We start from the raw sequence: 13,289 nt of genomic DNA, 5'->3' as shown, positions 1-13,289 counted from the left end.
AGTCAATTGAGTCAAAATGAGACTGAATGAACTGGTACGTGTTGTTTATGGCCTAATATCCTCTGTGTTGCAACAGTGCATTCATTTAATTGAATTTTAACTGGTTAAAGGTTAACTTTTGTTAATAAACTGTATTTAAAATAGATTATTTTAAATACAGTTTTTTAATTAAATATATATCGAAATAAATATCGTTATCGATCAATATAGAAAAAAACTATCGAGTTTACTTTTTGGCCATATCGCCCAGCCCTAATTTACAATACTTGGTATTTAATGCTAAATTTACATCACATGACAGCGGTTTGAAGTTATAGCTGCACTCAGTGACTTGATTGGAGGTTGCTGGGTGGGTGATTGTGGGGCTTGTTGGTTGTGGTTTGGGGCGTTTCATTTATTGGGACTGTGTGGGTCTGGTCTGGTTGGTCTTGTTTTGTGGTCGATGTCGGACAACAGAGGAATAAAGTTAATTATGCCATTACTATTTTTCCCTGGTTGTTCCTCTGTTGTCTGTTGTTGAGCGCGGAATGGGACCGGGTTGGACCTGCACGGTTTCGGTGAGCGGGGCTTCCTGGGTGTCGCGGCTCGTGGGCTCTCCGTGTTCTTCGTTGACGTTTGCTCGGTGGCTTTGGTCGGGTTCACTGAGTGCAGCTATGACACGTCAGAGGAGATCTGGCCCTCCCGGCTGAGCCTGGTTTCTCCCGAGGTTTTTTTTCTCCATTTATTCATCTTTGGAGTTTGGGTTCCTCGCCACAGCAGTGCGGTCCCTGATAGCACACATACATCTGGCTTACGTCTATTTGACGTCTGCATTTACATCTGAAAGACATCTACAATACATTGTTTGCTCATCTGCAATACGTCTCGGAGATGTCTGCTGTCAGACATCATATAGACATCTAGAAGATATCTTTCTAAGATGTTTAGCAGATGTTTTTACGCAGCAGATCTCCAGATCTTTAGCAGATGTATTACAGACGTTCAGACGTCTCCGAGACGTATTGCAGATGAGCAAACTACGTATTGCAGATGTAAATGCAGACGACAAATAGACGTAAGCCAGATGGATTGTGCTATCTGGGGTGTTGGCTTGCTCACCGGGAGACTGCATTTATTTATTTATTCATTTATTTATTAGATATTATTTATTATAATGATCTTGCTTGGTCTATAAACACCATGCACTGTGCTGTGTTTTACCTTTCTGTATTTTTCTTATTTGCTCCTGTAAAGCTGCTTTGGAACAATGCGCATTGTGAAAAGCGCTATAAATGAATTGAATTGAACTGCGGAGCAGCTGACAAATGCAGCGGAAAATTTACTCTTGCTCACGAACGTTGCACAGTCGTTCATTTTCCCACGAAATTATCATGGATACTTTAACCTACAGAGGATTTATGTCAAATCACACGAGATGTTTTACTTGACCACTTCAGCTGTATCATTGCTGTATTTGTGACTGCCATGAATGGCGTTGACTCGCGCACACACAGCGCCAGCTTAAAACGCATCATTTGTTTATTTTCATGTCACAGACACGAATGGCAACACTATACCAGCTTGTTTCTAACATACGTGTGTGTGTTTACTGTAGCCTATACGGCGTAATCAACTCTCCGGTTCCCCGAGGGCTGCTGCCGCTTGTGTCTCGTACGGCTCTCACTAAATCCTTGGTGTTTCGAGTCTGACGTCATCACCCTAACGTGTTTTTTCAATAATTTTTACAATCATAGGTAGTTTAGATGGTTAAAGTAAGGTTAGGGTTAGGGCGTGGGTTAGGGTAAAGGTTTCGTAAGACTTGAAACACCAAAGATTTAGTCAAAACCAACAAGCCACGCCCACGGATCTGACTCGAAAGTACAGTCCCCGTAAAACAGATTAAGCGGCAGACGGGCAGCTTGAAACGGAGCTCTGAATACACCGTACTGTATATCATTTACACACAGAAACAAGATTGTATAGTGTTGCTAATAGCTGATGTCAGTAAGCACGCTATTTAGGGCGCAGACCAATGAAACGACGCGCTGTCACTTTCAGCCGAACCAACCCAAATAGACGAGAATGATGCAAGTGGTCGCTTTTGATCATAGGAACTTCGGCCTACTTATGTGATTATTTTATGTGTCCATGACATGAATAAACAAATGATGTGATTAAAAACACAGTTAGAGTCTGTGTGTGTGCGCGCGCGAGTGAAAACCGCCACAGCTCAAGTACAAAAGCCTGTGTCATTTTACAAACGTCCTCTGCTTATACTTTCACATATAAGATCATTAATCGTTTTAACCATGGTTTACTTCCCACTGCTGCCTCGAGTTCAACATGGCTGCGTATCAAATCTGTAACATGCTTAGAGATGGGACGTTTGACACTAAGGCTTCGAAGCCTGTTTTACTCTATTGAAGCAGACTGGTTCGAAACCGTGTCGAGGCTTGTATCAAATGTATGTGATCACGTGACCGATGACGTTTGAGGCTTCATACGTCACAATTAAACACCTGAAGCGATGTGACGGATTCAAACTAACTTTTTTTCTTAGGTGCAGCAGCACAAAAGTTAGGTGCACCCAAATTTTCGACCGCATCACATTTAACACCGCAGTTTTACCAGTTCACTTTTTTTTAAATCGCTGTCCATATAGGCAGAATTGACTTGTAAATGAATTAACTAACAATCTGGTCAACATAAAGTTCTTTATTTGAAGCACAATTCTACAAGAAAGGTAACTTACTGAAAAAGTGTTGGTGCTTAAAGTGCTTCACTGAACTGAAACTTAAAACATCTCAAGATAAATGGACCAGGGCTTGACATAACCTGGGAGGTTGATGGCTCCGTGTCAGAGCATTGCTTATGATTTTCGGACGGATCAGGCCTTAACTTAACATTATTCACAAAAAAGTTGTCAATCGTTCTTTTCATCTTCTCTCATCATCCGCGGCTACATCACTCTGTTTAACTGACGGGCCTATAGGCTCCTCACCTCTCTGTCTGACTGCTATGGGTTCCACGGTCCTAAAAAATGCTGCACTTTGCAGAATTCGTCTCACTGAACGTGACGTCTGCTCTGCTAAACGTGACGTCTGCTCTGCCACTTCACTCATTCCTCTGCATGAACGTGACGTCTGCGCCTGCTAAACGTGACGTCTGCGTCTGCAGCGCAAAACGGACGGACTTGATTTAGTCCAGCTCCACCTCCGTGAGTTTAGTGAAGCGCTATCAAGCGCCCCCGACTGGCTGTTAACGTTAATGTAAGTCTGACATGCACCTATGTGTAAACAATTATTAACAGAAAATAATTGATACTTTCTGTTTGCCACTGTTAGTTAAAGCAATAAACACACCGCCAAGTAATAAATACATGTTCGCATGAATTTTACTGATCTTAAATTAAGATTTTATTTAAACTAGCAACTAAATGCCTCTTTATATTTAAGGCTTTTAACTTGAGGTTATTTAACATAAAAAATATAACTTAACACAATTAATACTTTTCAGAAGATCGCATGACATTACCTTCTTCTGCGTTGCTGCCACCTCTCCCATGCAGACACTGGCACTGTACCTGTTAGGACCCCATAAGTCTAGGGTTCAAAAGGAGGCACGTACAGAATAAAAATGGTGTTGTGTGTGTGTGTCAGCTGCAAGACTTAAGATCACTCAATTAAAAAAAAGATCTGAAAAAAACTAAAATGTCAAAGGAAGCAAAATAGTTATTTTATTAACAAAATTTTGAAGGGTTTCAAGCTTCAAGAGGGGGGTTAAGCCAAAATAATAACAAAAGACACTCTACCTAGTAGGGAAAGTAACTAACTAGACTAACACAAAAAAAAAGCCAAAATACAGCAAAATACCCTACCTTCCTTACTAACAGGAGAAAACAGAACAAAAGAAAATAAATGGCACCCACCTCTCTACTAACCTTTTAACTTATGTGTTAACAAAAATGGATCAGTTTAGCAATGAATACAATAACAACACAATTAAATAAACTTTAGGGATATGGGCATTTTTCAATAATTTCATATTCGAATATTTGAGCTATAAAAAAACGAATATTCGTTTATTTAAATTAAATAATAAAGACGTAATTTTTTACATTTTTCATAACGCACTAATATTATATCCTGCATATAGGTTTTTTAATGGTGAAAAGATAAGCAACGTTTGAATTTTTTTTTAAATACATAAAAACTGCATTTAAACATGCATGTAGGGCTGTGCGATTTGGGGAAAATATCTAATTGCGATATTTTTGACAGACATTGCGATTGCGATTTGATTTGCGATTTTAACTTTTCTAATTCAAGCTTCAATTCAATATTGTTGTGTGGAGCACAGTATGGGTATAGTTACCCTGAAAGAAAACAACAAAAATAAAAACATTTAATTGTTTCCATTAAAACCATTACAAAATTAATTTTTGTAGTGTGCTTTGGGCATTATTCAAATAGGGCTTACTGTTGTTCAATTGGTTCCCAACTTCCAGATTACATCACACCAATAGAATCCAAATACCAGTGTACACTATTAAAGTTTCCATTAAAACAAATACAACTCCCATTGTAACCCTTAAATCCATAACATTTTCTATTGTGTTAGTGAATTATTAAAATAGTTCATAGTTTACATAGGCTGATTTATTATTGTTTAAGTATGTGGGATTTTTTAAAACAAGTAAAAAATGTGCTGAATGTTTAATTTCATCCAAGTGAAATTAGCAAAACAGTTAGATAGAATTTACATTTGTTTGAAACGCGGAGCTAGGCGTGAGTTTACACAGGGTGCGCGCGTGCGTCAAGCCTCGTCCATATTGCCAGATGCCCGAGCCGGACTCAAGTACTATAAACGTCATTACGAAACAGGCTGTGTATGCGCGTCAAGTTTAAACGGCTCGTCCGCGAGACGCGCAACGCGGGGCAGAGACGCGCGAGTATGACAGGCTGTGTGTGCGCGTCAAGTTTAAACGGCTCGTCCGCGAGACGCACAACGCGGGGAAGAGTCGCGCGAGTATGACACAGGCTGTGTGTGCGGTCTTCTGAATTGGACGGTTCTTTAGTATTTATTTGCCTAATATGATCGATCTGACTCTGCAGATGCCATAATAACACACACTCTCTCTCTCCTGCCTTCTGTATGTTTGTTTTTTTAATGACGGACGTTTACGCAGTTGGCTGGGGCAGTGCTGATTAGGCATAACGGAGGTGCGCTCACTCAGTTGGTTAGCAAGAATGCCACTCAAAGCGGGCTTGGAACAGACGCGTTTCCTATTTTTCACATCGCTTCCACATCGCAGCCTCTTGCGATTAGCAAATCGCAACGTCTCACATCGCGATTGCGATTTCGATTAATCGTTCAGCCCTAATGCGCAAAGCGAAATCATACAAAAACCAGACATACAAAACTAAACGAACAAAACACAACGATATATGGTTATCTTGTTTATTTTGTTTTACATGTTCTTGATAAGAAAAACAAACATATAGGTCTATTTTATTCTGTGAAAGTCTGTTCAACAAGTCGACGGTAAACAAGCCGACAGCGGAGAAAACGCACTGCTCGTCTCTAACTCCCGGTAACAAAACCAAGATCTGACAAGAATATCTGGCTTTATTGTTTATAATGTTAATAATAAATAAAGTAAAAAGTCTTACCTCCATGCCGACTGTTAATTGATCCTAAAAACAAAGACGGAGCCATTGTAGTGCTTGTTTATTACGTGACCGTCATCTGAGGAAGAATTACTAATCCTGTTGATCACCACGGCATATAAATATTGTTTTCTTTGTCGTTTCATGGTCTGTGTCTGTCTTGTTTAGCTTTGCATTGCATTTGCATCAATAAATAAAATCAACTAAGGTTGCCTAACTATGGAATTGCAGCGCGTTTTAAAACAAACAAACAAAAAAACATCCATGCGAATTTATTTACAGGCGAATGGTAAAAGGTACCAGTCTTATGCTAAGGCCAAACTTATTAACATTAGTTGCAGTGAAATGTACATTTTAATGTTTCAAGTTGTTTAAATCAGAATTAGTTAGCCTAATATATATAACAACCGCTCTGAACAAGTTATGGAAATAAATAAATGAATCATTTAATATTACGTTGGTATTCTTAGTCCAACTCATATTTAAGTAATGTTAACGAATTTTGTGGCTCACGTTTTTAAAACATTTTAATATGGTGATGTGAGCCGAGCATAAAATGTGATCCGAGTATCCGGTGTGTAAACTTAAAATATTTAAACTAGCTTGCGATCTGAACAAAGATTTAGGAACATATGATTTTTTAATATTTTCTGTATATTATAAATTCATTACAGATGAAGGGAAGAAGTGTTAAATAAGACGTGACAACTAGGGTCTTCTGCAGAGGTAACTTAACCCTGTGGTGATGCAGTTTTTATTCTTATGAAAAATACGAATATTCGAATAGCATTTTTATTCGAATAGTTATTGTGGATCGAGTATTTGAACATTCGTGCACATCGCTAGTTAAGAGCCTCGCTAAAACCAGACAAAGTGAACATGTTGGTTTTCCTCGCATGAAACACTAAGACCTTGCCAATTCACTAAAGCGGCCCAGTAGTTGTACAACAGCCGAACAATTGTACTACAGGCTAGCCCGATATTCCCTTTTTGTGTTGCGCTTTGAAAAAGGTTGTTTTTATAAATGTAGCCTAATTAATAGTTATATAATATTAATGATAATTTGATTAATGATAAATTTTTTATAAATGGTATATTTGTGGAGGTGTGTTGTTGGGTGCGATTAACCGCCAAACCGCATGATTTGTTGCGTCTTCACCGCGGTAAGAAACAAAAAACTTACCGTCAGCCCTACCTCCAGCAGCAAATAAAAAAACAGTAAACTTTCCAATTTAAGCACACAATGCCTTTTTTACAAACCTGTGATATATTCTACGGGAGACTACAATAAGAAGAGGGACCATAAATTGTCAAAACCAGTCTCATTTCCATAAATGATGGCCCCAAGCCGTGTCAAAGGCAGAACTTTAAACATCTCACTGGCCCACTGTTGAAGGTTTATTTTATCCACGCAGTAGTGCAGTTTTTGTGCAGTTTATGTTACCTATAACCATAATTACAGCATACTATTTAATTTGATCTTCAGCGTTCTTCAAGTCTTGTGTAGGTTGCATAAACTGCTCAGACTGGTCTTACAAGTTAGTCATCTATTTGTTTCTGTTAGACTGGTCCTAACTTATTTACATTTACGCATTTGGCAAACTCTTTCATCCAAAGCGATTTACAGTACATGCAAGCTATATATCTTATAGTACATCTTTAAATCAGTTACATAAAAAGGCAGATGTCAGGCGTTAACCACCGGCCCTGAGAATCGAACCAACGACCTTCTGGTTACGAGTCCGAATCGCTAACCATTAGGTCACGATTTATATTCAACACTATCTATACAATAAACACAAATACAATAACATGTGCCAGTAAACTAGTAAAACCTTGCAAATACGTACATATTAAACAACAAGTAAAATAATATTTGATCAAATAAAGATGCTAAAGCTGAGCTTTGCAGAAAAAAACAAATGCTAAAAACAAAACAACTGCATGTAAACAAATGAAACAAATCAAAAGTCACAATGGAGTTAACAATAACATAGTAGTGCGCTGAATAATCTTGCTGTAAGCAATTACATAATTCCCTATATGCAACGCTACAGCATGGACAATGATGTACGTTTTCAATGATTATATCGGAAAACTCAGCAGCAATAATCGATCGCATCAGAACCATATAAACATCAGAAAGCAGCAATAACATGCACAACATATAATAATGAGATATAAAATGGTTCTGGACTTAAATGTATTGCACAAACACATTACACAAAGCATAACAAACAGCATAAACTAAGATTGACAGCTGATCCTTGCCAGTGCGCAACACAATTAACAGAATGTCAAGGAAACAACACATAAACATTAGTTCCTAGGACAGACGCAGACGTCACGTTCATTGAGAGGAATGAGTGAAGTGAAAGTTAACGAAGTAGACGCTTGACACTCTGCATTAAGCCGTGTAGAGTAGCGTGTTACAATACGTGTTAGCAAAAATGAAAACAAATAACTTCACTGCTACAGTGAATGACGCGTGACGTCTGCATAGACGCTTCACGGCCACACGTGATTTACGTGACGTCTGCGTTACGTCAACGTCTCGTCTGCGTCTTGAATTCAATGCAATAAATAGCAGAATACAAAAACAGTACCCCTAGTTCACACTGCACGCGTGAGCAGAGCGAGAGCAGCGCCGTCAGCGTAACTACATCATCACTGCACCTGCAGATTCGCGAGGGTATTCACACAGGAAGCGTTTGTATAGCGTGACCGCAGCTGCATCGAATGTGCAAGGTAAGCAAGCCAACCACATAGCATACATTCGTTCCCTAAGTTTAAACATTTGTAAACGTGATACTCTTAAAATTCTGTTACCAGGGTACAAGACCATGTTCTAGGGCTGTGCCGATAAACGATATCATATCGAATCGCGATAGAATGTATTTCAAAAACGATGATAAGCTATTGCATTTTGACTCGATATGGATTAATCTTACAGTCTAACAGAACGCAGAAATAAACCAACAACAGTCAGTCAGCGTGCAGCTTTTATCATGCGCGTCAAAGTACAAAGTCCATTTCATACTGCACTTGGCAAAGAAAACTCGACATGAGGAGGAAAACATTACTGGAAGCGGAAACAAAGGTGAAACTAACCTCGAGTTGTCATCACGCGGTTTATCAAGTGTCTTATTTTTTTTCGCAATCGCCGGTTAAACAAAACAAACTTGAGGCGCAATTGCAAGCGAGTTACTTCGAAACTCAAGCACAAACGTTTTTATATCCATCGTTAACATATCTGCTAACATGAGCTGGTGCTTATGAAACAAACCAGCGCTGCCCTGTACAGATCAGAGATGTAATGAAGTGAGTTTGTGTGCACATTAAAATATTGAACCTTGTATGTAAGATGCTTGCATGATTAAAGAAATGTACTACAGTTTATGTGAGATGTCTTTAAGGTTCACTGAATACATTGAATGAATCCCACTACTCGAGCAAGACATTATTGCAGCGTTATGTATGTGAGCAGGTGCTGAGCCAATAGCGTTCGAATGTACACAGTAACGGAGCCCTTTCATTGGTTGAATGTACTGAATGAACACTCCCTTTACTTAACGAGTCAATTGAGTCAAAATGAGACTGAATGAACTGGTACATGTTGTTTATGGCCTAATATCCTCTGTGTTGCAACAGTGCATTAATTTAATTGAATTTTAACTGGTTAAAGGTTCACTTTTGTTAATAAACTGTATTTAAAATAGATTCTTTTAAATACAGTTTTTTAATTAAATATATATCGAAATAAATATCGTTATCGATCAATATAGAAAAAAACTATCGAGTTTACTTTTTTGCCATATCGCCCAGCCCTACCATGTACAGTATATTGGTAAACAATATGGTCAAACAAAACAGATCGCCATTATATAATTTTCTTACCATCTGCACAAATAGCAGAAGCTATTTCAACCCAGGCTTTTTCCTTTGAATATATGTCTTTGTAATATTTACTACAAGGATCATAAAGCATTTTGTGCTTCTCAACCTCAACGATCGGCCTTGTGTCATCCATTGTGGTAAAAGAATGAGGTATGACACGATCACCTTTTATAACGAGCTCCTCGGAAAGCTGGCCACAAACTCAGGTTTGATTGGGTGCTGCTAGAGCCGCTTTCTGGCTAGTTAACTGCCGTGATTTTATAAACCATGCTTCCACCCAAACGGAATAATTAAAAACAAATGAAGGGGTACATCAAATATAAATGAGTTTTTTTTTAACATACTCCTAGTCTTGCAAAAAAAAAACCACACAACAGGCTTGCTTATTCTGTGCATTCTGAGCACTTTTATTGAGCAACAATTTATATTTGTCCATCTAAAGTGTGCTGTCACTTTAAATGAGCTTGAGCTGCGCAGCAAAAATAGACTCGGCGCCGAAACCATCGCATCAGTGCTGCTCACGCGACGCTCCTGCTTGACGCTGACGCGCTGCTCCTGCTCCCGGTATGAAAGCACTCATTTGATAACATGCACGCCGAAAAAATACGCGCTGCTCTTGCTCTGCTCACGCGTGCAGTGTGAACTAGGGGTTAAGACGTGGAATGAGACGTTCAGTGAGACGAGTGTGTGCTGCAAAGTAATTTTTTAGGACCATTTGGAACGCCGCAGACTGCAGCACACGCATTTTCACACGTACACACCAGAGGTTGCGCTAGACTTTTTTATTGTCCGTCATTTTGACTGACAGGCTCGTAAAAAATCCGTCATAAGCTATTATTACCCGTCACTATGATGCAAGGTGGCTTTACGTGGTAATTAGTATGTTCGTGACATCATCACGTTGTACTTGCGTCTCGGAACTTGTTGTATTTTAATACAACTGAATGCCCAATAAAGCCGTTGTTGTTCATATTCATCTATATATTTAATGTTTTAATGTTTATGTTCATATGTGATTCGATCTGGGAAAACCAAACACATAGTGCAAATTTATATATTACAGTTTTTAATACCATATTAAAGCCCTTTCCAAATCAGTTTTTATTTTGCTCATACCTTGTGTATGTAACAAAAGTTATGGCTGAGGTCGGCTGAAGCGCTAGGATTTCCAGGAACGGAATTTGGAGGAAAACGGGTTTAAAGTTAAGTGATGAAAATAAAAGCACAACAGTCCAGTATCACAAGTAAAAGTCACTTTGCAGTGGTAAAAGACTTACTCTAATAACAATTTAATAAAAAAAACATTTCCTAGTGTTGAAGTCTATAAAAATACTGTACAAAACCGTTTGAATAAAACGAAAGTAAGGAAAATGGTGCGGGCACACTTAAAGAACGAGAGCTCTGCCATTATCACTACACAAGCAGCAAACATTACGGACAACAACTAATAAGCAGTGAAGCAAGTTTTACGTTGTTTATCATGTGCATAGTGTCTGGACTTTTGATCATCCCTTGTATGTTTTGCGATCGGATAAGTCCTGGTGCTGCAGACGGGGAGCTCTGTCATCTCACGAAAACATGTAAAAACTTTGCATGCCGTAGTTTACACAGGACTGGCGGGAAATGTGCATTGATACTCCATTCTTCATGTTATGTGGTTTACTTGATAGGCGTCCCAGCGCGACATCCGACGGGTTTTCAGATCGCATCATTATGTCTAGTCAGTAACAATGACATGTGAAAACACGCACGTCCCTTCGCGAGCATATCACCCTCTAATGAAGGCAAACGGGGAGTTACACATTGCCCTCATTGTAATCCGTCAAAATGACGGACGGACGGGCCTTCATGTTTTTCCGTCACTGGTAAAAAAGAAAATTTTCGGTTAACGCGACCTCTGGTACACACACGTACAGGAAAACCTGGACCACGGCCAATCAGAGGGAGGGTCCGCCCTTCACTATCTCTGATTGGTTTAGACCACGATATGGGCCTAATGGTGTCTGTTGTTGAATCACAGGGAGGGACTTTCAGAGTCGCGGAGACTTTTTTTTCTCCCTCGGACGACTGGTCACACCGGTGCGACCTCAGATTTTTTTTAGTCGCACCATTGAGAAATATGGGAAAATCTAAATCCAGGGATGTCCTTATAATCAGTTCCACCATAAGAGGTATTCACTGAATTGCATATTGCAACATATTTTAAACATTTTACTAGTAAAGTGACATTTCAAAACGTTGTAACGCTTTCATGTGTGGACAATGATTCTCAGACTGAAGATACAGCTGGTATTGCGTTTGTGTTAACTGGAATCAACAAGATGTGAATCATTAGAAAGTGGCTTCTATTATTGCAGCTGACCACTAGATGTCACTGGTAGGGTCTGTCTTTGAGGCTTTGAATCATTTTTGGTACAATCAGGAAAAAGCCTCAAAAGCTTCACAAGGCTTCATCTGCCCATCTCTAAACATGCTCATCCTCCCCGTTATACGTGTTGTGTGAAATCTCCCCGCACCGGGGCTATTTTTAAATTGCAGGTTTATTAAAATAATGGGCGGGAAACTATAGAGATCCGATCAGTTATCCAGATGTGGAAGCCACTTGTTGACAAGTGTAAACGCGCTGTGTCCTGATTGTCTGAAGATCCGATCTGCTTGTTCGGATCACCGAGATCGCATGTTAATGCCAAATATAAACGCACCCTCTATGTGCACTCTTCCGCTGCAGCGTGCGAGGCTGCGTGACAGATAAAAACTGTTCTGATTGGCTGTGTTTAGTGATTGATTGTCGCGTCCCGCCCCTTTTTCGCGTTCGGTATGGACAAACAAATTGCTTATCGCAGGAATCGCATCGCATCGCGTTTGGTTAAACCGAGCTGACACTACGGGACTGTGAGACAACTTGAATTGCTATATTCATAGCTGCGCGCATACTACACAACACACCGCTGACGAGGTGCACACACCACAACACATTTGGTGAAGAGGCGGTCCCGACCATCAGCGAAAATAGATTTAATTTAAACTTCTTTCCTCCGTTTATATCATCTGCACTGTGATTGGCTGGATTAGTTCCACGTGGTCGTTCAATCGCGCGCACAACGAGATCACTAGGCGATAATATCAAACAGGTTTGAAAATATCGTAGCGTCTGGGATAGCTCGAGACAGGTCCAGATCACGTTGCACACCTGCTTATACTTAACGAGCTTCGGCGACCGAAACGAGCACGGATTTGGTCGCGATCCGGAGGTTTTGTCGCAGACCTTGTAAATCTGTCCTCGACAGCAAAATCCAGCCAGTCACGTAGTGTGAGCTTGCCATTAGGATGCGGTGTAACGTTATGCGATTAAAAATCAAAACGTTGTAAAATAAGGTTGGAAAACATTGCCTCTCTTTGTTGTTTATGGGTAATGCTACTCGAACTAGGTTAAACTTTAAAATCATAACTTACCTTACAATATCAAAGCAGTATTTTTCATTGTGTTGACTTGTCGAATTTGTTAACGCTCTAAGGCATTTGATCTCTGTTGGCCTCTGTATACGTATGAAACTGGGAATCTTTAACCGAAGGGATTTTTTGGTGTTAAAAAGTCCATTTTTAATGTTTACACTGGATGCCATAACAAACCTCGAACATCCAGTACCCTTCAACTGTTACCTCCCTTTCCTCGCGTGTGCGTCATATTAAAGCTTCCCCTGTACACAAGAACTTCTGCTTTACGTTCTGCCTTAACAACACGTC

At 39.6% G+C, this 13,289-nt stretch overlaps 1 protein-coding gene across 1 annotated transcript in view; it reads right to left on the bottom strand.

The window, feature by feature from the left end:
- The window catches only part of ndufaf6 (NADH:ubiquinone oxidoreductase complex assembly factor 6), a 33,407-nt gene extending 20,153 nt beyond the window's left edge, over positions 1-13,254 (bottom strand). Inside the window, exon 1 of the mRNA XM_057340965.1 lies at positions 12,999-13,254. Coding sequence (XP_057196948.1) covers positions 12,999-13,168 — 170 coding nt within the window. The 5' untranslated portion in view covers positions 13,169-13,254. The remainder of the gene's footprint in view (positions 1-12,998) is intronic.
- Between the last annotated feature and the right edge of the window lie 35 nt (positions 13,255-13,289).

Source organism: Triplophysa rosa, linkage group LG8 (genome assembly GCF_024868665.1).
Source record: "Triplophysa rosa linkage group LG8, Trosa_1v2, whole genome shotgun sequence".
Taxonomy (NCBI): Eukaryota; Metazoa; Chordata; class Actinopteri; order Cypriniformes; family Nemacheilidae; genus Triplophysa; species Triplophysa rosa.
Note: the sequence above shows the minus strand (reverse complement) of the source record. Positions and strands in the feature narration are given on the sequence as shown.